The sequence below is a fragment of the Schistocerca americana genome, chromosome 2 (genome assembly GCF_021461395.2).
Source record: "Schistocerca americana isolate TAMUIC-IGC-003095 chromosome 2, iqSchAmer2.1, whole genome shotgun sequence".
Lineage (NCBI taxonomy): Eukaryota > Metazoa > Arthropoda > Insecta > Orthoptera > Acrididae > Schistocerca > Schistocerca americana.
In genome coordinates, this window is record NC_060120.1 from 605,194,211 (window position 1) to 605,220,233 (window position 26,023).

Below are 26,023 nucleotides of genomic sequence, written 5' to 3' on the forward strand. Positions count from 1 at the left end.
GACACAGATTGGAATAGTACTCTGAGATGAAGAGTTCGGCTTACTGAAGGAATTCGTGACGGGCCACATCACACTATCTAAGAGATTGATCTCTCTCTCTCTCTCTCTCTCTCTCTATATATATATATATATATATGTATATATATATATATATATATATATATATACACTCTGGCGCTTTCGTTGATCAACCTCCAAAGCAGTCGCTGCAGCGCAGTTCCTGTCATATCATAGGTCGAGCGTCTAACGACAGATTTAGTTCATACAGAGGTCTTTGTACAGAACATCATCTCTGGGTCTTGTGTAATCTGCAGTCGGAAGCGCAGTGAGGTTTTCGTGTTTAAAATAACGGATGCGAGTGCTGTAGTTTTGGTCTGACAGCTCCAACGGTAAATGGCCGAAAGGTATACTATCGAAGAACACGTAAGAGTATCGGGTTTGGTGGTTGTAAGAACTAATCAATGGCTCATTTTTCGCAACGTATAGCACTTGATACATTGAGAGAAATTGAGTATTCTACGCACCCAATAAAGTTACTATGCGAGACAGCCAAACTCGAAATTGTAATTTCGCATTCCGTATAGGTTTGACACCAGTAAAATAGTTTTGTACACTTACCTATAGAATATGTGTTCAAAAGGGATTTATATGAACAATATTCATTTCAATTTTTTCAAAAGACTTAATTAATTTTCAGATAATGGATTTATTTTGAAATCTACTCATTCAATTTTATTTCCATTTGAAGGTATCGACATTAAAATTGTTAATTGTAAACTTTTAAAATAACTTCAACAAAAAGCTTATCGATAAGCAATTCATTTGTTGTGCAAAAGAATTTCTTTGATTGATGTATTATCTTTGTGCTTCTCGACGAGTTGTAGTGAGAGATTGTTGTCGTATGAAGCTGGCAGTAATTCAGTGCACTGTGTGTGTGAAGCCGTATTCTCAGTTGCACAAATATCTGAACGCTGAAATTGTGAGTTTGGTAACAAAGAGAATTGAATGCTCTGTGTGGAAGATAAAGTGCCCGCAGTAATTCATTTCAAAGTACACATCTTTTAAAACAAACTTGAAGACCCTCTCGGCAAGCTGAATAATACGTCTAGTTATTGAGCCGACGAAGACGTCGTAATATATCGAATAAAGACAAAAATTAATTTAGCAGTTTTGATTACATAACTTGTCATCGCAGTCCTTATTTTATGAATAATTCAACATCTGCTCGTATTTATTCTCAGTTGTAGAAAATATCACGCAAACAGACGCAAAGAAATAATTTTCGACATTGGTTATAAAGTTAAGTACTGTAGATAAGAGTATAGAGAGTTTTGATGGATTACTGGCAAAGCGAAACCCTGGAGACCGTAAGCTTGGGGGGTCGCATTTGCAGTGTGAATGTATGCCAAGAACGACACATGGTTCAGTTTCCACATTAAACTAAGGGTCCCCTTTGTCCGGCAGGTCTACTGGGTGGTTAACCCCAGAACACTAAGGGAGGGAGAAGTTACATTGCTACTAAACCATTGTAAATTGTACTACTATACTTGAAATTTATTTAAAGGAGGTCATAATTTATACACTACTGGCCATTAAAATTGCTACACCACGAAGATGACGTGCTACAGACGCGAAATTTAACCGACAGAAAGAAGATGCTGTGATATGCAAATGATTAGCTTTTCAGAGCATTCACACAAGGTTGGGGCCGGTGGCGACACCTACAACGTGCCGATATGACGGATGTTTCCAACCAATTTCTCATACACAAACAGCAGTTGACCGGCGTTGCCTGGTGAAACGTTGTTGTGATGCCTCGTGTACGGAGGAAAAATGCGTACCATCACGTTTCCGACTTTGATAAAGGTCAGATTGTAGCCTATCGCGATTGCGGTTTATCGTATCGCAACATTGCTGCTCACGTTGGTCGAGATCCATTGACTGTTAGCAGAATATGGAACCGGTAGGTTCAGGAGGGTAATACGGAACGCCGTAATGGATCCCAACGGCCTCGTATCACTAGCAGTCGAGATGACAGGCATCTTATCCGCATGGCTGTAACGGATCGTGCAGCCACGTCTCGATCTCTGAGTCAACAGATGGGGACATTTGCAAAACAACAACCATCTGCACGAACACTTCGACGACGTTAGCAGCAGCATGGACTATCAGCTCGGAGACCATGGCTGCGGTTACCCTTGACGCTGCATCACAGACAGGAGCGCCTGCGATGGTGTACTCAACGGCGAACCTGGGTGCACGAATGGCAAAACGTCATTTTTTCAGATGAATCCAGTTTCTGTTTACACCACCATGATGGTCGCACCCGTGTTTGGCGACATCGCGGGGAACGCACATTGGAAGCATGTATTCGTCATCGACATACTGGCGTATCACCCGACGTGATGGTACGGGGTGCCATTGGTTACACGTCTCGGTCACCTCTTGTTCGCATTGACGGCACTTTGAATAGTGGACGTTACATTTCAGATGTTTTACGACCCTTGGCTCTACCCTTCATTCGATCCCTGCAAAGCCCTACATTTTTAGCAGGATAATGCACGACCGCATGTTGCAGGTCCTGCACGGGCCTTGCTGGATACAGAAAATGTTCGACTGCTGCCCTGGCCAGCACATTCTCCAGATCTCTCCCCAATTGAAAACGTCTGGTCAATGGTGGCCGAACAACTGGCTCGTCACAATGCGCCAGTCACTACTCTTGATGAACTGTGGTATCGCGTTGAAGCTGCATGGGCAGCTGTACCTGTACACGCCATCCACGCTCTGTTTGTGTCAATGCCCAGGCGTATCAAGGCCGTTATTACGACCAGAGGTGGTTGTTCTAGGTACTGATTTCTCAGGATCTATGCACCCAAATTGCGCGAAAATGTAATCACATGTCAGTTCTAGTATAATATATTTGTCCAATGAATACATCTACATCTACATCTACATTGATACTCCGCAAGCCACCCAACGGTGTGTGGCGGAGGGCACTTTACGTGCCACTGTCATTACCTCCCCTTCCTGTTCCAGTCGCGTATGGTTCGCGGGAAGAACGACTGTCTGAAAGCCTCCGTGCGCGCTCTAATCTCTCTAATTTTACATTCGTGATCTCCTCGGGAGGTATAACTAGGGGGAAGCAATATATTCGATACCTCATCCAGAAACGCACCCTCTCGAAACCTGGCGAGCAAGCTACACCGCGATGCAGAGCGCCTCTCTTGCAGAGTCTGCCACTTGAGTTTATTAAACATCTCCGTAACGCTATCACGGTTACCAAATAACCCTGTGACGAAACGCGCCGCTCTTCTTTGGATCTTCTCTATCTCCTCCGTCAGACCGATCTGGTACGGATCCCACACTGATGAGCAATACTCAAGTATAGGTCGAACGAGTGTTTTGTAAGCCACCTCCTTTGTTGATGGACTACATTTTCTAAGCACTCTCCCAATGAATCTCAACCTGGTACCCGCCTTACCAACAATTAATTTTATATGATCATTCCACTTCAAATCGTTCCGCACGCATACTCCCAGATATTTTACAGAAGTAACTGCTACCAGTGTTTGTTCCGCTATCATATAATCATATAATAAAGGATCCTTCTTTCTATGTATTCGCAATACATACCCGTTTATCATCTGCATTTCTTCTTGGTGTAGCAATTTTAATGGCCGTTAGTGTAGATTACGCACTGGTTAATGAGAGTTATTAGATCTCAAATGGTAAGTTACATACCGAATTAGGTACAATAGTTTGTTTTATATCCTCTGAAATTGTATATATTATAAGGGTTTAGTAATATAGAGATATGGGCACGCAAGAAGCCGAAGTGGCGTCCACTTGAAAGGACTTGCGAACGGGCGGATAAACATCCCTCTTCAGAAACTCTCAGCCAATCGTGCCGTACGAATTAAATTTTTTATCCGTAAAAATAATGGCGTTTCTGCGGCAGCACGCCCGAAATATAATGGATGCCACGACGTCTCTATCGAGACTACCGCGATAGCTAGCGGCAGGTAACTTTTGGAACGAGTGGTTTCGTCAGTCTGAAGCTAAACGGTAGTATCATTATACTAAAGGGGCAGCCTAATAGGAATCGATAACAGGTCGCGTCGCCTCAGACGCGTGTGGTCGGTTGTGCGTGTGGCCTCACAAATGACGCAACCGTAACTGCGGGATCCGCACACAACGCAGATGGTTTTTCACCTCGCTCTGCGTTACAAAAAGGCGAATGGTCAGGCCGACAGACAAGAAGTGGTTGGCTGTGTGGTTTAAGGCGGGCGCAGCATCCGAGGCGCGTGACGGCCAGAGCGCGGCAAGAAGCGCCCGGCGCTCAGCAGCGCAGCACAGCGCAGCCCGCCACGCCAGGCCACGCCACGGGTGCAGCGCGCCCGCCGCTCGTCGGCTGCGCAACGCCGGCCGCCTGCCAGCAGCGGCAGCCGCTCTGCGGTTCACCGCACGCTCCGTGCCTGCCGCGCCCTAAGCGGATACACCGCAGGCGCGCACACTCCACGTACCTGGCAGTCGTCCAGCATGCGACTGACACTGTCTCGAAACTGACTTACGATCAAAATAACTGCTCTGCTGGTGTGCTGTGCACAAACAACCAGGACGTAAGGAATGTAATTCCATCTTTACCGATGCGGAAAAACATTATAACCAGTGCCCACGGCGAGACTGAACGCTGCCTGCTAGCATTGCGGGCACGTGACGCATTGAGGAAACTGTATAAACAGAGCAGAGACGAATCAGAAACATTCTAGCGACGATCCGGATCGCAAATGGGGAAGTCTGTGACATTATTGTTCATATTTAAAAAAAAAAAATTTGTAAATATTTTATTGAAACTGTTAACGCAGAAGTAGAGACATCTTGTTTGAAACGAAATCGATACTGAAACTCTTTGATAAGATTAAAGTGAATGTACATATTAAGAAAAAGGGCGTAATATTTGCTTTTAAATATTGTAAAGATATCTATTTGTTATAATTATTAAATGTAAAAAGGTGCTATAATGTAATTATGTATGTAATAGTTACTGGCACTCACTTAGGGCTCTATGAGATATGGTGGCCAAAGCACTCGCTGAAGTTGTCCAGAATGTTTTTCAAACAATTCGCAAACAGTTGTGGCCCGATGACATAATGGATCGTTATCCATAAAAATGAAGTGGTCTCCAAATAGCCAAACATAACCATTTTCAATCAATGATCGGTTCATTTGAGCAGAGGACCCAGTCTACTCCGTGTTTTTATTTATTCATTTATTTATTGTTCCGTGGGACCAAATTAAGGAGAAGTCTCCATGGTCATGGAATGAGTCAATACATGAAATTATAACACGGTAGTAGAAACAGATATAATGAAATATAAGAAACGTATTCAGGCGACAATTCGTAATTTTAAATAAAGAAAATCAACAATGTAACACTGGAATTTGCTTAATTTTTCAGCTCTTCCAGGAGCTCCTCGACAGAATAGAAGGAGCGGGCCATGAGGAAACTCTTCAGTTTAGACTTAAAAGTGTTTCCGCTACTGCTAAGATTTTTGAGTTTTTGTGGTAGCTTATTAAAAATAGATACAGCAGAATAGTGCTCGCCTTTCCCCACAAGAGTCAAGGAAGTGCATTCCACATGCAGATTTGAAAGCGGCTAACTCTTGGGAATAAACGAAAATTGCTAACAACAAAGGACGTTAAGGAAAGTATATACTGTGAGGGCAATGTCAGAATTCCCAGACTATTGAATAGGGGTCGACAAGAGGTTCTCGAACTTACACCACATATAACTCGAACAGCCCGTTTTTGAGCCAAAAATACCCTTTTTGAGTCAGAAGAATTACCCCAAAAAATAATACCATATGACATAAGCGTATGAAAATATGCAAAATAGACTACTTTTCGTGTTGAACTGTCACTTATTACAGATACTGTTCTAATGGCAAATAAAGCAGCATAGTATAAAAGATGGAGTAGTTCCGTCAGGAACGGAAAGCTGTGCAAGCATAGGAAAAGGTGGGAGCGGAAACGTTTGGCGCGCTGTTGGACGGCGCGAACAAAGTCAGTCGGTTTCAAATGGCTCTGAGCACTATGATTATAAGATCACACAAAACCCAGTCATCACGAGGCAGAGAAAATCCCTGACCCCGCCGGGAATCGAACCCAGGAACCCAGGCGTGGGAAGCGAGAACGCGACCGCACGACCACGAGCTGCGGACTAAGTCAGTCGGTGGCCAGTGATCTTAGAGGCAGCACGTACAGCGCCAGCATAGTGTGGATTGCGCCATATTGTTGCATCTTGCCTCGGTTGGAAACTGTAGTTTATCACGGCCTGGTATGGGGAGAAAAACGGCCCATTGATTGTAAGATGGATCATCGCTATGAAGAGGAAATAAGTCCGACATGGATAGCTACTCTTGGCCGTTCTGATATTAATGCAGTTGTTGCCACCAACGCCACCGTCGCTGATCACAGTTTACAGGATACGACATTTTAGCTATGTATTATAGTGTGTGCCAGGAAATTGAAATGTGCTTTGAGAATAATAACCATTATCCAAATTAACAATTGTGCCCACCTGGTAATTTATCCCGCCCATAAACCAAGCAGATCCTAACCTGCTACATGAAAATTCAGAGTGACCTGTATTCAGCCAAGACTGTGAAATCTTTAATATATTGTTGGCAAATCAGTGAAATAATTGATGGAAAGAATAACTGAGAATTTCATAATTAACATTGCTATTATTTTCTGTGTTAAAATGATTACGTGAGGTTATGCCAGATTCAGAGACCACGTTGGATAAATTGTTTGCTGCTTTCACCTTACGTATCAATGAAAGGAAATACTAAGTTGATGATTAATGGTGATAAATAGTAACATTAAACAGTTTATTGTGTTGTTGTTGTGGTTTTCCGTCCTGAGACTGGTTTGATGCAGCTCTCCATGCTACTCTATCCTGTGCAAGCTTTTTCATCTCCCAGTACTTACTGCAACCTACATCCTTCTGAATCTGTTTAGTGTATTCATCTCTTGGTCTCCCTCTACGATTTTTACCCTCCACGCTGCCCTCCAATGCTAAATTTGTGATCCCTTGATGCCTCAGAACATGTCCTACCAACCGATCCCTTCTTCTAGTCAAGTTGTGCCATAAACTTCTCTTCTCTCCAATCCTATTCAACACCCCCTCATTAGTTATGTGATCTACCCATCTAATCTTCAGCATTCTTCTGTAGCACCACATTTCGAAAGCTTCTATTCTCTTCTTGTCCAAACTACTTATCGTCCATGTTTCACTTCCATACATGGCTACACTCCATTCAAATACTTTCAAAAACGACTTCCTGACATTTAAATCAATACTTGATGTGAACAAATTTCTCTTCTTCAGAAACGCTTTCCTTGCCATTGCTAGTCTACATTTTATATCCTCTCTACTTCGACCATCATCAGTTATTTTGCTCCCCAAATAGCAAAACTCCTTTACTACTTTAAGTGTCTCATTTCCTAATCTAATCCCCTCAGCATCACCCGATTTAATTTGACTACATTCCATTATCCTCGTTTTGCTTTTGTTGATGTTCATCTTATATCCTCCTTTCAAGACACTGTCCATTCCGTTCAACTGCTCTTCCAAGTCCTTTGCTGTCTCTGACAGAATTACAATGTCATCGGCGAACCTCAAAGTTTTTATTTCTTCTCCATGGATTTTAATACCTACTCCGAATTTTTCTTTTGTTTCCTTTACTGCTTGCTCAATATACAGATTGAATAACACCGGGGAGAGGCTACAACCCTGTCTCACTGCCTTCCCAACCACTGCTTCCCTTTCATGCCCCTCAACTCTTATAACTGCCATTTGGTTTCTATACAAATTGTAAATAGCCTTTCGTTCCCTATATTTTACCCCTGCCACCTTCAGAATTTGAAAGAGAGTATTCCAGTCAACATTGTCAAAAGCTTTCTCTAAGTCTACAAATGCTAGAAACGTAGGTTTGCCTTTCCTTAATCTTTCTTCTAAGATAAGTCGTAAGGTCAGTATTGCCTCACGTGTTCCAGTGTTTCTACGGAATCCAAACTGATCTTCCCCGAGGTTGGCTTCTACTAGTTTTTCCATTCGTCTGTAAATAATTCGCGTTAGTATTTTGCAGGTGTGACTTATTAAACTGATAGTTCGGTAATTTTCACATCTGTCAACACCTGCTTTCTTTGGGATTGGAATTATTATATTCTTCTTGAAGTCTGAGGGTATTTCGCCTGTCTCATACATCTTGCTCACCAGATGGTAGAGTTTTGTCAGAACTGGCTCTCCCAAGGCCGTCAGTAGTTCTAATGGAATGTTGTCTACTCCCGGGGCCTTGTTTCGACTCAGGTCTCAGTTTATAGTGAATCAATGAAATGTTGAGTACAAAATATGTTGATGTAGAAATCCCCCCTGTCCAAATTTACTTTTGCTTTCATGAGATCAGTCTGTTTGCTTAAGCAATTGGGTACTGTAGTTTTGTTTCGAGCGGCTAAACTTTTCTTGCATTGCTGAACCATCTTTTATCTAAATTTAAAGTGAAGTCCGTTAGGTAAGTAGGGAGTTGCAATATTTTCTGCTGTCCTACTCAGCTTCATTACGTGTGCCTAATTAGACTGGCGAATAATAGTGTACCACCAACCAGATATATTGTTATCGATGCAGAATAGTAGTCTAACTAATGTTATTTGCCGTACCTCTGAACTAATGACTTATTTGAAGAAACGAGTTGAAGTCTGATGCTTATTCCTTATGTTAACACACACGGTTATTACACTTGTTTTCGTGATTTTGCGGTCCGGATAGGTAACTGTATTTCTGTTTGTTACATTGCTTGTTATTAACAGTATAGTATAAGAATATTACAGTTGGCTTTGCATGACAGTATGTTTTGTAAACCAATTCAGAGAATAGAAAATACACGCAAGTATTACATCTGGTTTTACGTATCAGGATAGTAAATAACACACACAAGTCAAAAGGAGGAATGTTACAAGTCCACTGACACAAGCAATTTTGACAAAGAGGACATAGTTGCGGTCCAGTGTGTGGGTATGAGATTCTCCAAAATGTTGAAGCTCGACTGCTGTTCCTGTGCTACTGTGTTGAGCATCTGTGGAAAGTAGTTGAAGAACAATGAAACCACAAGTCGGCGACGAAGTGTTTGACGTCCGCTCATCAATATACAGCGTGGAAGGAGGAGTCTTCCCCTCTCTGTAAAGCAGGACAGGCGGCGATCTGTGGTAGACCAGTCGACAGATTACAATGCTTGTGTTGGTAGAACTGTTTCGGAGCACACTGTTGAATGTACATTGTTGAACATAAAAGTCTGCAGCAGACGATCACTAGCCGGCCGGGGTGGCCGAGCGGTTCTAGGCGCTACAGTCTGGAAACGCGCAACCGCTACAGTCGCAGGTTAGAATCCTGCCTCGGGCATGGATGTGTGTGATGTCCTTAGGTTAGTTAGGTTTAAGTAGTTCTAAGTTCTATGGGACTGATGGCTTCAGAAGTTGAGTCCCATAGTGCTCATAGCCATTTGAACCATTTTTTGACGATCACTATGTGTTCCCACGTAGATCCAGCCACTTCATTAGTTATGAATGGAATGGGCATCGAGAGGCGTTCCTGAATCAATGGAAACAAGGTGGCTGCTAGATGAATTACATCAATGGTCGTGTCCAGATATGCCTTCATCTATGCGAACGCTTTCTTGAAATGTGCACCACACCGAGGACACAGACAACAGGCGGCAGTATTATGCTTTGGACAACTTTCACCTCGGAGTACTGGTAGCTATCGAAGGCACCATTCCAGCTGGAGATCTCGTGAGCATTATTGCAGACCGCCTGCCTCTCTAATTTCATCGTCACAGTCCCAATGCGACATGTATCTGGGGGAAGATAAAGGGTTCCCATCTCGAGCACTAGGTCAGAAGAAGGAAGGTTAGGGTTTGTGGTATCAGATATCAATACCACCCCACAGGCGTATCACAGTCGGCAACCGAATTGCAACTTTCCGTCAGATGCTGATAGCAGTCGAGTGCGGGATACAGCGGATCTAATGGAGCACACCCACTGACAAGGAGACGGCACGACCCTGGGATCGGGGATTTGTCCGAAATTTTGTGTGGTGAAAGAGGACCCCTAACATCTCACGTGGTTAAAATATTAGGACACACTACTAGGAAAATCCCGAGAAAAATCGATCCAAAGTTTCTTAGGTGCCTTTTGAGTATAAAATGTTAGTCCATTGCCGAGCCGCCGTCTGGCCTACACGGTTAGCAGTCGGACCCTTACGCCAGAGGTCTCGGGTTCGAGTCCTCGTCTGGCGCTTTTTTTTTCTTCTGTTGCTTGCAAAATTGCAGCGCATTGTTACAGGAGAATCGTGAAATTAATTCCCAGGAAGCCTGTATAAAAATTCATTCTATAATTCACCATTAGTTATCGTCACCAATATTCCGAGACATGATTCAATATGCCTGGTTTGACTCTAAATTATCAGAAACTCAAAGCATTTTCGTAAATGTTAATGGGGCATATTTTTCTGCAGATTTATTGCAAACGCCCTGTGACTGTAAAAAATCCGCTTTTATATGTTGCGCAAGATGTCGCAAAAATTATTGCTTTGTTTGTTTTTACGATAATTACCACTGCGGTTCTTGTTTATAATTATTATATGTATAAAAATTGAATGTTTCCCAATCGAATTTGTTATTCTGATTAAAAACCCAATGATTCTCCTTATATACTTTACAATGAAAAATGGAAAACCCACCGCCATCAGTTGTGTTCTTGGACAAAAAGAAAATAATTTTTATTCAATAATGTAACTAATTTGTTAAATATAATGTAGGTTTTGGAACTTTCTGAATAATTGGTGGACTAACAAAAGAAAACGAAACAGAAGGAAAAAAAGTGCCAGAGGAGGAATAGAACCCGAGACCTCTGGCGTAAGCGTCCGAGCCCTAAACATCTAGGCCAGACGGCGGCTCGGCAATGGACTAACATTGTATACTCATAAGGCACCTAAGAAACTTTGGATCGACTTTTCCCGGGATTTTCCAGGTAGTGCGTCCTAATATTTTAACCACGTGGGGTGTTAGGGGTCCTCTTTCACCACACAAAATTTCGGACAAATCCCGGACCCCACGCTCGTGCCGTCTCCTTGTGAGTTACGCCTTCAGCGGCTCTGTACCGTGGGCGCCCTATCCCGCTGTGATACAGGACGGCCGGCAGCAGGCACTGGGCGCACTTGCACTGGGAGCCTCTTCGCTACGTGACATTACGCAGACGCCACATAGTCGCGGCTCCGAAACCATCATTCAAGCTTAGTTCAGAGCGCCTCATCCCTGTTGCTACTGCATTAGGTGCATTATTTCTAATGAGACTTTGTACGCTTGAAGAAAGCTACCACGTAAGTGAAGCTGTTGCTCGTCATTTCCGCTCCTGTCCAGCTTTCCTACAAAGACAGCTGCTACACCACGCCTCCTTACTGTAGTGTACGAAGTCGTACACAGCAGGGATTAACGCCTGTGATGACGACGTGATTAGGGGTGAATGAATTGAGCACTTTTCCGCTTGGGGAACGACATTGACTGTGGGCGTTTTTCAAACGAACCATCTCGAAACTCGCCTAAAGCGATGTAGGGAAACCATTTTGGCTGGTTGGAAGGGTATTTGAACCGCCATCCACTAGAGTACCAATCCAGTACCATAAGACGCATATCTCAGGTACCCCAACAACAATTGCTTGCTCCGCAAAAATTGGGAGCGCAAAACACGCAGCTAGGCCTGTATTTCATAGCGATAGAGTTGAACTTTCTGTTGACTAACAGGAATTTTGAATCTGAATTTCCTGTTGCTGTACAATTTCTTCGGTGGCGTGGCTGTGGACTAAGAAGATCTCGATGAGAGAAGCATTGGTTGACGTCACTGAGATAAAAATGTTGAATTAGTTACCAAAGAATAGTTTAATCAGATTATTCGAAAGATGGCGGTACTTTATAGCTCACAATTAGGTAAGTTCGCCCGTGATATGACTGCCTTATTGAAGCAAATTCTTAATGTAGTCCGTGTTGGAGTCTCAAAAATCTTCTTTATTTTGCTTTTCTTTCAACATAGTTTTTTTGGTGTGGCAATGGGACAAGGCAATAACAAACTTTGTGTGGGTACTTCTTAATAAGATAGGATTTTTATTTTTTTTCCAGTCCTTTTGTTTTACAGTGAGTTGCTACTGGAACACAATCTCACAAGAACTTCAGAAGGTTTTGAAATTATCATCTTGCGATTATGCGCCAAATGATATGAGTACACTGCCCACGTGAGGCGAGCTTTTCCGCAGTTGAATGGTATGGTACGTTAACAAGCTACCACTGTTTAACTATGCACTTGCAATACATTTCTCAATTCTCTTAGACTTTAGTATCATTCCGTTTTCAGATCACGTTCCTGGTCTCTCTCGCTCTCCTTCTGTGTGTGTGTGTGTGTGTGTGTGTGTGTGTGTGTGTGTGCGTGCGTATGCGTCTGTGCTTGTACGTGTGCTATACATGCTTTACAAAATTAGTAAAAAAATAATGCTTTACCTAAAACTCTTGAGTTCTATGAGTCTTGACATTCAGCAGATTGTATAACATACCCATTGATTCCAAAATACTTACCAGTCAAAACACAACTTTGTTTAAGAATTTTTCTAGTGCTTCAAAATCTTTGTTGCAAAGGGAATTATGTGATTATTTTCGCTTAAGACATGTGTGTTTATTAGCGGCTTCAGTTAACTCTCAAACTTTTGCAGTATTGCATTTTAAGGGAACACGTATTCAGTAAACAAATCAGCGCATACGTTCGTACCATCTGACAAGAATCAACGCCTATGATGCATGACGGATGTAGACTGTGTTGTTACGACAACCAGTGAACACATTTCTGTTTAGGTTAACGGTAGCGGTTGCTGACGCGGCACTTGTACCTTTGGGGTTTCCCAGCCTCCCCGCTGGGCGAGGGCTGCTTTTTCTTGACACCAAAGACATGAGGCATTCGTGAACGGTGGCAGCGATTCCTTCTGTCGTTCGAATGTCGCCACTATGCTGTCCATATCACACCCCGCTGCAACAAAATAAAACAAAAAATTTTAGCATACTATAACAACCACGTGAGTTGTTTGCGCATGTTTATGACAGGAAGACTCAAAGTGACACTGTAATTCATAAATTTTGTGGCTACTTTTATTTCCATTGGTTTCGTCATTCAAATCGTGTGATACTACAACTGTCATTTTGTGGTGTTGAAATAATAGTAAAAAAGATTGTAATCGCTACAGCCGAGTCGTTTCGTCGGCTTGTATCCTACAACAATATATTCTGTATTGCCTCCCGCGGATTTTTTTCGAAAGTTTCAAGTGATTTCAAAAATGGTTCAAATGGCTCTGAGCACTATGCGGCTTAACTTCTGAGGTCAACAGTCGCCTAGAACTTAGAAGTAATTAAACCTAACTAACCTAAGGACATCACACACATCCATGCCCGAGGCAGGATTCGAACCTGTGACCGTAGCGGTCGCTCGGTTCCAGACTGTAGCGCCTAGAACCGCACGGCCACTCCGGCCGGCAAGTCACTTCAACTATCGTTCACGCCATCATACAAATATCCTTCAGTAAGAGTTTTGAGTTCTATAGCTTTCGGATGAACATGTTTTTGTTCATATCTATTGCACTGCTGGTGGACTACTACATCTTCCGTATTACTTTCAAAACTATTTTTACCCTCTCGTAAAGCTCCGTCCTTTAAGTACTGCAATTTCACTTTAATTTTGCTGTCAATATAGCTTTCAAGACTTCTCCCTTTCCAAATGTATTAAAAATCATGTTGTCCAATCTCAACGTTTCCACTGCAGAGAAGTCGAGTATAGTGATTAATGTATATGTCTTAATTTGGAGTTCCTTGATAAGTTCTACCTTTCGTTATTTGGCCACAGATCACTTTTGAGAAAGGATGATTAGAGATTGACATAGATAGCGTTATAAAGAAGGAAGGAAGATTAGGGTTTAACATCCCGTCGTCAACGAGAGGCAGGGCACAAGCTATGGTTAGAGATGGATGGGGGTGGAAAACGACGTAGCTCTTTTCAAAGGACCCATCATACCATTTGCTTTGAGTGAGTTAGGAAAATCACGTAAAACCGGATGGGGGTTTGAGCACTCTTCCTTCCAAATGTGGTTCTCCTCAGTTTACCATTGGGCCACATTGCTAACTCAATGCACACCGCTACACAGCTGGACACGAATGGGGAAGGAAATGAGCTGTGACCAGTTCGAGGTATTTTCCTAACAGGAACTTAGGAAACCGGGAAAATCATGTATCTGAACAGCCGGAAGTGAAACAGAACACCAGAATAGTGGTTATGTTTTTTCTGTATTCTGTTTAACCTGTAGTTTCTACGTTTACATACGTACTCCACAAGCCCGCATAAGGCGCTTGGCGTTTGGTATCTCGTATCATTGCTAGTCATTCTTTTTCCTCTCACAAATTGAGCGAGTGAAGACAACTCTTTATACTCCTGCGGATGAGTCTTCATTTCTCTTAATTTGTCTGTGCAGTACTTTCATCATCCCAATTCAAGACAAAAATCTATCCAGCGAAACCTACGCCTGCCGGTAGGTTTAATAGAAATACGATTTAAAGAACGAGTCGTTGGTAAGTAATCCTGCAACTGCGTACAGCGTGCCCAAGAAAAGGTAGGATGAACACTGCGCTGCGGCAGACCTGTCCCAGTGAGACGAAGCAACGCCCTGGGGAATGGATACACAGACTCGCCGACGTTACAGTCGCGTTCACACCATTTTTTTTCAGTTAAAGCATCAAACTGTAATCAGTTCACATCTCTATAATGCGGTACCTTGAGCAGTTCTTTCTGTTGCTATTACACTTGTTTAAACCGAGCGAGTTGGCGCAGTGGTTAGCACACTGGACTCGCATTCGGGAGGACGACGGTTCAATCCCGTCTCCAGCCATCCTGATTTAGGTTTTCCGTGATTTCCCTAAATCGTTTCAGGCAAATGCCGGGATGGTTCCTTTGAAAGGGCACGGCCGATTTCCTTCCCAATCCTTCCCTAAACCGAGCTTGCGCTCCGTCTCTAATGACCTCGTTGTCGACGGGACGTTAAACACTAACCATCACCACCCACCACCCTTGTTTAAACATAAAATCATAACATGAACTTCTTACAGACATAAACAACCACTTCGTTTCGTCCATAACACAAATAAAGCCAATAGAAAATAATAGTGGATACAGCAACGTCGTCTGTATCCAGTGACGTACAAAAAGCACAGTAGGTAGACTACACTAGATTGCACATTATGCTAAACACAATAATTCCATTATGTACGTCTGACGTCCAGGCTTACTTTCACAGAGTCGTTACGTGCAGGTACGAGCAATGTTCACTTTAGAGAAGACGTGCAAAGCGACCACCTTGCATTTGCAAACACATCGCCACTTAGTCGATCATACTTTGCTGGCCCCTACGCAACAACATGCATCCTTCGTTGTCGAAATGGCATGCACTCGAAATATTAGGTCGTGTACTGTTCCTTCAATATTGCCCTTATAAATAAAAATCTAATGGATTAAGGTCCAGAGAACGGGGAGACCAGAACATTGGTCCTCCACAACCAAACAATTTCCATGGAAACGCTTCATTTAAATAGTAAATCCAACTAAATTTCTATACAATTACGAACAACTTAAATTGGAAAGAACACATAGAAAATGTTACGGGGAAGGCGAACCGAAGAGGGCGTTTTGTTGGCAGAACACTTAGAACACTCAAAAGACTGCCTACACTACGCTTGTCCGTCCTCTTTTGGAGTATTGCTGCGTGGTGTGGTATCCTTACTAGAATGGAGTACGTCGATAAAGTTCAAAGAAGAGCAGCACGTTTTGTAATATCGGGAAATAGCGGAGAGATTGGTTGGTTGATGTGGTGGAAGGGACCAAACAGCGTGGTCATCGGTTCAATCGGATTAGGGAAGGATGGGGAAGGAAGTCTTCCGTGCCCCTTCAAAAGAATCATCCCTGCATTTGCCTGAAGCGATATAGGAAAGTTACGGATAAACCTAAATCAGAATGGCCGGAAGCGGGTTTGAACCGTCGTTCTCCCGAATGAGAGTCCAGTGTGCTAACCACTGCGCCACCTAGCTCTACATGGGGAGAGAGTGTCACGGACATTCATTCCAAACCGTGGCAGTGCATCATCATACTGAAAGAATACCAAGTGGAACGTTTTCTAATGTTTCAGGCAACGTATTGCAAAGAAAAGGACGATACATGGGTGCATTCAACGTCTGGCAATAAGTAACGGCCCAGAAGCACTCCTCCCAGGATTCCAGCCCATAGGTTTATGCCAAAGCGTGCCTGAAAGCCATGTACACAGATGACTCGTGGGTTGTGTTCCCGCCCATAATGGCTGCTGTGGACGTTGAAAAATCTTCAAGAGTGAAGCTAGAGTCGTCAGTCCATATCACATTACTTAAAAAAGGTTCGTTATCTTCGCGTGCTGCAAAAGCCATTCAAAAAACTGTACTCGTCGAATGCTGTCGCCGGCCGCGGTGGTCTAGCGGTTCTAGGCGTTCAGTCCGGAACCGCTCGACTGCTACGGTCGCAGGTTCGAATCCTGCCTCGGGGATGGATTTGTGTGAGGTCCTTAGGATAGTTAGGTTTAAGTAGTTCTAAGTTCTAGGGGACTGATGACCACAGATGTTAAGTCCCATAGTGCTCAGAGCCATTTGAACCGTTTGAACCGAATGCTGTCTTCTGCCCGCTAGTGTTGAGATAACGTGCAAAACTTCAACAACCAGTCTTTGAGATATTTGGAATTGCCGTGCAATATCTACATCTACCTCTACATGGATACTCTGCAAATCACATTTAAGTGCCTGGCAGAGGGTTCATCGAACCACCTTCACAATTCTCTATTATTCCAATCTCGTACAGCGCGCGGAAAGAATGAACGCCTATATCTTTCCGTAGGAGCTCTGATTTCCCTTATTTTATCTTGGTGATCGTTCCTCCCTACGTAAGTCGGCGTCTAAAAAATATCACGAGTACTTTGCCGAGATGAGTGGTAAATGGTTTCAAGAATCGCGTCCTCTGTTTGTGGAGTATGTCTAGTCCTTGGACGACCTCCTTCCATTGCCTGTGGACGAAGATTACCGGTTTCACGAAAGCTTTGCTCCAGGCGACGAGAAACGTTCTTATTGCGATGGCTCCTTTGAGGATACCGTGCAGCATAAGGGCCAACAGCAGCAGCAGCAGCAGCTTGGTTATCGGATGCACGCAGCACCAAAAACATATCGACGTTTTCATCGTTTGTGCACTCCATCGGGAAGCCTCCCTACATGAACTCGACAGGACCAGTAATGGTTGTGCACTGCGTCGTTAGTAGACCCACGCATGCAGTTTAATGGATCCCACTGTCATGTGATGGGCTATTGTCATGTGATAGGCTATTGTCATGTGACAAAATGATGTCCTGATTATAAACGACGAGAACTGGGGAACGGACGTCTAAAAAATAAAAAATAAAAAAGGATCCATTGTGGATGTGGGTTTGATGTCCCAGCGGTCTACTCAGTTAGCAAAGACAGCTGGTACGTTTCTCGATCTGATTTTGCTAGATAAACTTTTGTCTTGAATCGGGATCAGGAATCATATGCCGACTTCCAAGTGCGCAATTTTTCTACATCCTGTGTACGTTGGTGGTAGAACAGTTCTGCAGTCTGTCGCAAATGCCGGTATTCTAAACGGTCCCAATAGTGTTTGACTAAAAGAACGTCGTCTTCTTTCCAGGAATTCCCATTTGAGTTCACGAAGAAATACTCACGTGTTGATAGAACACACCGGTGACAAATCTAACAATCTGATTTGTTTCGATGTCTTCCTTTAATCCGACCTTGCGGGGATCCCAACCACTGGAGCAGTAGTCAAGAACGGGTCGCACAAGTGTTCCGTAATGTTATACATCAGCTACACTTTCCTACGATTCTTCCAACAAATCGAAATCGACTATTTGCCTTTTGCTATAATCCATCTTATGCGCTTGTTCCATTTTATTTCGCTCTGCAACGTTACGCGTAGATATTTAATCACGTGATTGTGTCAAGCGGCACAGTGCTAATAATGCATTTGAACACGATGGATCTGTTATTCCTACTCATTTGCATTAAGTTATAGTTTTCCACTTTTAGACCACACATTCATCATACGAAACAAAAATTATGTATAAGCGTTGTGTATCCTCCTCGAGTCTTTCGACGACCCTTTCCTGTACACTGCAGTATCATCTCTGTACACTGCAGTATCATCAGAAAACAGTTGCAGAGTGTTTACCCTATCGTATCCGACCGGACGTTTATGTATACAGAGAACAAGAGCTGTCCCATCATACTTTCCTGGGGCCACCCTGGTTTAGATGTTGTGCCTTTCCCCAGATACCATAATATGTCGATCCGCACTAGCACATGGCCTTCAGTCGCCGTCACCATCACTGAACCTTGTTGTACCTTATGCTCAGCCGGCCGGGGTGGCCGAGCGGTTCTAGGCGCTACAGTCTGGAACCGCGCGACCGCTGCGGTCGCAGGTTCGAATCCTGCCTCGGGCATGGATGTGTGTGATGTCCTTAGGATAGTTAGGTTTAATTAGTTCTAAGTTCTAGGCGACTGATGACCTTAGAAGTTAAGTCCCATAGTGCTCAGAGCCATTTGAACCATTTGAACCTTATGCTCAGAGCAGACCACGGTGCTATATCGACTAGTTGTTTGTGTCACATTAGCCTATATTTTTGACAATGCCGTGCGATTTGCAAAGACCAGAAAATCTGCTGGGGTATTGTGCTTCTTCTTGTGTAAAATTCTGCACACCTTTATTCCCCACTGATTTGTTCACCTGTTCAAGATTTAAGCAACTCCCTCTCAAACTCTTTTTCTTATTTCGAAGCTGTTTCGCAAAATAGTATGTGACACTGGTGGACGTGTCTTTTAGTTTCCACACGGGGCATAGTTTTCTGCCTTGATGCATTTCCGTTAATGTATTGCTGCTTACAGAATGTCCATTAAATCATAGATATAACAATGGTCTTGTTTGCAGTGGCACGATAAATTTCTGGAAAAGCTGTGTTCCGTTAGTTATTAACTGTTAGACTCGACTGCTGAACTTAATAAACTATATGACGGAAATGCTAACCTGGTTAGTGGCACTATCTTAAGAATTCGATCTACAAATGTAAATACCTGTGTATTGTCCTGGGACACTATATAAAGCGAGAGAAAGTGTTTTGCTTGACTGGTACCCAATGTAAGCTTCGCTCACAACAATAGAAACACTTCAATGTATTTTATTTTTAGAAAATTGTACTTAAATGTGAGATTTCGTTAGAGAGATTATCATTTGAGTACAGAAAAAAAATTAGGACCGCTGTCACGGGAGACGCAATGTGTTATTCTGTTCCCGAAAAATGGTCAAGGCGATGTAGGCAGCGAAGATTGTGTTAATACTCTGTTTCATAACTCCTGGAATGCGTTTTAGAAGACGCTGATAATTTACAAACTGGGTGTCCTGCATCCATTAGGTTACTGATGAGTTTCCGAGGGAAATTTTGTACCTACTCATGAAGAAAAACTCCAGATGAGGAACAGTTGTTGGAGATGTTGACCTAGCATTTTAATACGTCAGCTGCTAACTGCTCTATGAGGGGGCCATACTTAACCTGTAAAACATCGGCTATCACTGCGTTGGGAAGGATTATCGTAAGTGTATGGAACGTTGTGCATGCCTCATGAAACTGGGATGAGAACGTTCATGCTTCATAAAATAGGTTAACAAATAAATCACGTTTCGCGCCGCTGAATGTATTGCTAAGTAAAATTTGTAACGAAGAAAATATCGATTCGGCTGTTGAAAGCGTCACCAGTAAACCAGCTCGTCTGCCACGATCATCACTTACGGCAAGTCGTGGAGCCCGTTGGTGGTTTTTCAAGCAATAGTAAAAAAGTGGAGATTGTGGAAGGGAGTTATCATTACGCGGCTCACTTGAAGCCGGCGTCCGCCATGTTATGTAGTCCAAAACATTAGATTCACCGCATTTATATTTCCACAGTTCATCACTGTGATACCTCCCTGTGATGTCACTCTGACGTGCCGCTGCCCATTTTCAGCCTTTGGGGATATTTATCGACTTTGGTGGTCTGGTTTGGTCGGGTGTACTAATCGGACTGATCGTAATCTAAAGTTTAAATGAATCACATTTCATTCGTAAGTGGAGAGGTTCAAGCAATGTTTTCTTATGTACACATGAATTATAACTGCGCTGCTTACTTTTATTCGTTTCTGTGTTTTCATTGCCTTCCAAACTGCAAACGCTCCGACGTCAGAGACACACTGTATCAACGGTATCGTACCCGCAAAACGCACGGTTACGTGACCGCGCTGATTGTTGGTGCAGCATGCCATGTTCTAAATTCCTGTCGCCGATAATTATTCATTGTTCGTATTTCTTCCCTCTTTAAAAAATATTGAGACTGGAATTGTCGGAGACTGTGGTCATGTGTGTGTAAACTTTGTGCGTATGATTGTATGAATGTGAATGGGTGTATGTGTGTGTGTGTGTGTGTGTGTGTGTGTGTGTGTGTGTGCTTCCCGTCTGAAGGCTTTTACCGAAAAGTTATGCGATCTCTCTTTTCGTTGTGCTTCCCTTCTGTTCGGCGTGTGAGTACCACTCTATTCGCTTCTTAGTATAATTATCCCCACATCAACTTTGTTGTAAATAATTCGCTGCACTTCAACTAGAACAATGATGTACATAATTACAATACCAGAAGGAAAAAATGACATTCATTACACCACATTAAAGTTGCCTGTAACACAAACAAGGGTTAACAACGCTGCAACCAAAATTTTCATCGCATACCCATTGATATAAACCGCTTCACACACAGAAAAGTAAAATATGAAACAAAACTGGAAACGCTTTTCTTTCATAGTTCCTCCTATTCCGCAGAAGACTATCTGTTATTGTAATGTGTAAATGGTGATGGGCAGGAATTACTAACAGTTGTCTATCTTTAATTAAAAAACTAGCAAATGATCAGCATGGAACGATATTTACAAAAAAATTGACGTTGATATAACCCGTTCCACATCATTACGATTTATCATGCAAAAGATACATGGAAAATGAAACTAGCTAACTATTGGTACATCACAAAGCATGGTGTAGACATGTATTATTTGAAAACTTCTGCCAGTAAAGCTGTGAGTATCGGGCGTGAGTCGTGCTTCGGTAGCTCAGATGGTAGAGCACTTGCGCGCGAAAGGCAAAGGTCCCGAGTTCGAATCTCGGTCGGGCACACAGTTTTAATCTGCCAGGAAGTTTCAGTTTTAGTATGCCCGTCGATCGCGTCACGTCGCTCTTTTCAGTTCTGGGCGCACAGTGAGCACGTGAAGATATTTAGAACAAGTCTGAGGGCCTGGTGTGAGATAGCGCCTGATGTGATGCAATCCACATAACTGTCATACGTTCCCCTCTGCATGACAATTCTCGGCCGCACACTGAAGGGGCAATGAAGATGCTCCTGCAGCGTTTTCGTTGGGAAGTGTTTGATAATCGACAATAGAGGCCGTAATTGACTCTCCCTGAGTTTCACCTCTGCTCACATGAACCGCTAGCTATGAAGACAAAGTTCTGGCACAGACAACGAGCTGTAGACCAGCGTAGAGAACTGACGGGAAGCACAGGCGACTCGCTTCCACGACGAAGGTATTTGAAAGTTGGTACAACGCTACGACAAATGTCTAAATCGGAGCGGCGACTATGTAGAGAAGTAGCTGGAAGGTATAGCTAACTGTTGCAAATAGAACATCTTTGATTTTCACAGCGGTTTCCATTTTGCGACTAATCGCACCTTACTTTCCGAATAGGTCTCGTGCATTCCAACTGTGACACGTTTGGTTATTCCTGTAAAACTGACATGATTATTGCCAAAAAATTCCGGGAAAAGAAGAAAATTGGCTAGTGTTGCGAAAGGAGGCCTATGTGTTACACAGGTTAGGCTATCATTACTAAAAAATGACTTACAAACATGTTAAAGCAAAATATCCATTGTACGGCGTCTAACCGTTTGAGACCATTCCCTTAGTCACATTTATAGTACTGTAAAATGCTAGAAAATGTTTAAAAAATTATGTTTATTATACTTTAAATTGCTATTATCGGTCACACACTGGATAAAGCATCACATGTAAGATTTCAGAGTGAGAATATGTGTAAAGTACTGTGAAAATATTGCACTGACAATCTAAAAAACTATTCTGTATGGACGTATAGCTCTGTGCAATTCTATTTCTTTGTTATTTAAATAGTCGTTGGGTTTGTCAACATGCATAAGATACGATAGCTTGTCCTCCTTCTTTCCCAGTCGCACACGTGTATGGGCTGGGGACGCACAAGTTGGTAAGTTTTTTTGCAAACGTGAACGTTAGAAATGTTGTGCACACGAGATGAAAGCGCAAAATGTAACGAACAAGAAGCGGTAATCAAGAAGTGGTACAGGTAAGCAAACATGCATTGGTTTCGGAGTTCCACCTTCAATCCTATCGATATAAATACAGTAAAAGTAGAATTAAATGGATTACGAAAGCAGCTTTTCACATCATTTCCTTCTCTTCTTGGTTTCTCGAAATATATCAATAAAAACATGTTACATTAACGAGGCCAAATGTGTGGTATTACTGGAGCAAATACGCACTCAGGAACAGAAACACGTTCCAGATTGCTTTCCTGACAGTATGTTATTCATTTAAGCACTGTAATTTTTAGTATTTAAAACAGTTATTGCGTGATACCACAGAAATATTGAACGAGAAGCAGTAGCAGACAGTTGTCCGCTAATGTTTTGGGCTGCTTAAGATGGCAGCAGACCCCGCCCACTCTGGCATCAAACCAAAGAACATCGTGAGTCAACAGCGTCATGTCTTTGACTGAAGAACGGCATTTAATTTTTCTTTCTCTTAACAAAATAAAATTGCCATCTGCCTGTCGCCATTCGTCACACCAGCAGAGAACCAGGTTAACACATACTTTTACTACGCATTTCATTAATTGGTACCAACAACAGATAAAAACACAAGAATTCACGCCTGCTAACAAAGTAATCACACCATTGTGTACACAAGTTCGAAGATATACACATGACGACCTTTTGGCGCGTAACGGAATATCAAACAATGTTCAAATAATGCTGGAAGGAATCGATAAGTCACGTACCAACATTTACGCAGCCATCGCTACCTTTCTTGTAGCTCACTACGACAAATCTGATGAGTATGAAACTAACTACTTTGTACATAAAATTATCACATTATAAAGATTTCATTGAGCTGTTTCGTCTAAACGAGGAGCGTTAGCCATGAATCGAACGAAGTTTCAGTAGTGAAAAGAGGGTTGTAGCCTCGGAAAACCGTACGACCTCCAGGATTGGCGGACAGCTCAACTGCGCCAGAACCTGTGTGTCTCTCACATGATTCCTGGTACGTATTCGTCGTTTATTTTCGACAAGAGCCACCCATTCTCCCGCGTGGTCGTTTGTTGCGGCATCCATGCGCAACTGCCCATTTTGGCCACAGGCAGGAATTTTCATCATCAAATTAACTATACTTTCTGAAGACGACGTTTCCGTATGTATCGAAAAGTCACCCCATTTGCAGAAGGCAGTATCGCTGCATAATCAGATCATGTCTAGTATTGGTGATGATGTTATCGACTGTATGTTATTCCCCATTTATAAACTTCGTTGGAATCTGAATCGCTGCATTAATCAATGTCCAGAGAAAATTATTTTTCGTTTTATACTTGGTACACTGAAATATTGTGTTTCACGCCTCCTTGTCTGCACAAAACACATAATGGGCTTTACTTCTATCCTAATTGGAATTAGAGGGTGGAAACGTATTACCATTTATAGTTTTATACGCAAACTAATGAAGCTTTGGTCACTGACATTGAATCGTGGAGACTGGAGAGCTGTTCTTAATGTTGTGGGTATCTAGCGCTGCCCGCAGAATCGCGCTCGGCATTTAATTGAAAAGCGCCTTATGCAAATACAATAAAAAAAGCACTCCGTCTTCAGGCCACGAGTGGCCTACCGGGACCATCCGACCGTCGTGTCATCCTCAGAGGAGGATGCGGGTACGAGGGGCGTGGGGTCAGCACATCGCTCTCCCGGTCGTTTTGATGGTATTCTTGACCGAAGCCGCTATTATTAGGTCGAGTAGCTTCTCAATTGGCATCACGAGGCTGAGTGCACCCCTAAAGATGGCAACAGCGCATGGCGGCGTGGATGGTCACCCATCCAAGAGCCGACCACGCCCGACAGCGCTGAACTTCGGTGATGTCACGGGAACCGGTGTATCCACTGCGGCAAATACAATAAAGTAATTAAAAAACTGATCCCGATAAATGAATTTTCCACATATTTTTGTGATAGTGCAATGATATATAATGTTACGTTACAGTTGTTACAAGAAATATAATGCGAGATAATGGCACGAAGAAACTGAAAATCTCAAGAAAAATTTCAATCAGAAAACTGGTTTCGAACGAGTATCGGCTCGCCTGTGAAGCTGGTGTATTACTTCCGTCGCCGCCCCCCCCCCCCCCCCCCTGCTCCCACGAGGCACAGTGAGGCAAGAGTCAGATATCCACTCTGAACATGTTGAGGTAACGACTTCCGTTTCCTCCTTGACTCGCTTCACTACTTAATGGATGTTGCGGTAGTCATCTAGAAATATTTTTCAGGCTTGCTGACAAATAGAGCGATTCTTGACACACACACACACACACACACACACACACACACACACAGATACGTACAGAAGAGAGCGAGCGAGCGAGAGAGAGAGAGAGAGAAAAAGAGACCACTATCCACATATGGCAAATGAGAAAGCTACCAGGGAATCTACGACATTTGAATTGTTGGTAGGAGAAGAGACGGCTACGCGGATGGCATCCCCTCTACGCCACTCCTACGTCATCTACAACCGCATAAATACACCGCAAGCCGCTGCAGATTGCACGGCGGTGGAGTCTTGGTGCCGTTACCTGTCCCTCCTTCCCTGTACCACTTGCGAATGCAATATGGGAGACGTGACTTCCTGTATCTTTCTGTAGGCGACCCGTATGATTCTTCCGCGATACATACAAAGGAGATGCCAGAATCATTTTATAATCTGCCACAATTATTGGTTCATTGAGCACCATCGTGACGCGAATAGAAGGGCCTTTTTTTTACCAAAAATTCCCATTTAAAATGCGGAGTATCTTTGTTAATACTTTATTGAAACGGGGAGTTACAAATCTGTCAGCAAGTCTCTGAATATTTCGAACTCCTACTTTAATTTGTTCTTGTGAAGTTCCGAAATACTCGAGTAATACTCTAGATCATGTCTCCTTTACAGCTTCACTAAAATTCTTCCAGCAACATCAAGTTCTCCATTTGCTCTGTCTCGAGAAATTATTAGACTATTCTCGTTCCACTTCAAACGGCTTCTCAATGCTACGCCTAGTCATGTAATTTGTGTGACAGAGTGCAGAACTTAAAACTAATGTTCAGTGGCTGCAATATTTTTTTCTGCTACTCGTATGCATTACCTTAGTTTACTCACACAAAAAGCGGTTGTCATTTGTTATACCGACTGCGATTTTTTTTAAGTGGGCTGGACTTCCCTACATTTCTTAACGAGTAAACTTCCCTGCAGATAACTGTGCTTCACATGTCTGATTTGAATTTTTTTTCTTTACATTTCATGATCGGTATATGCTTTTTACGCACCCGATATTATGACAAACACAACAGTGATTTTTTGAGATTAAGTTCAGGAACCCATAAATGCATGTATAAATCTCACCATTGTCGTTAGACTAATGAATATAATGGGTACGTTGTTGGTTTCC

The 26,023-nt window shown here is 42.8% G+C and overlaps 1 protein-coding gene across 1 annotated transcript in view; it reads right to left on the reverse strand.

Moving 5' to 3' along the window:
- The window catches only part of LOC124595925 (ankyrin repeat domain-containing protein 6), a 674,032-nt gene that overhangs the window by 342,737 nt on the left and 305,272 nt on the right, over nt 1–26,023 (reverse strand). Inside the window, exon 2 of the mRNA XM_047134839.1 lies at nt 12,989–13,125. Coding sequence (XP_046990795.1) covers nt 12,989–13,056 — 68 coding nt within the window. The 5' untranslated portion in view covers nt 13,057–13,125. The remainder of the gene's footprint in view (nt 1–12,988; nt 13,126–26,023) is intronic.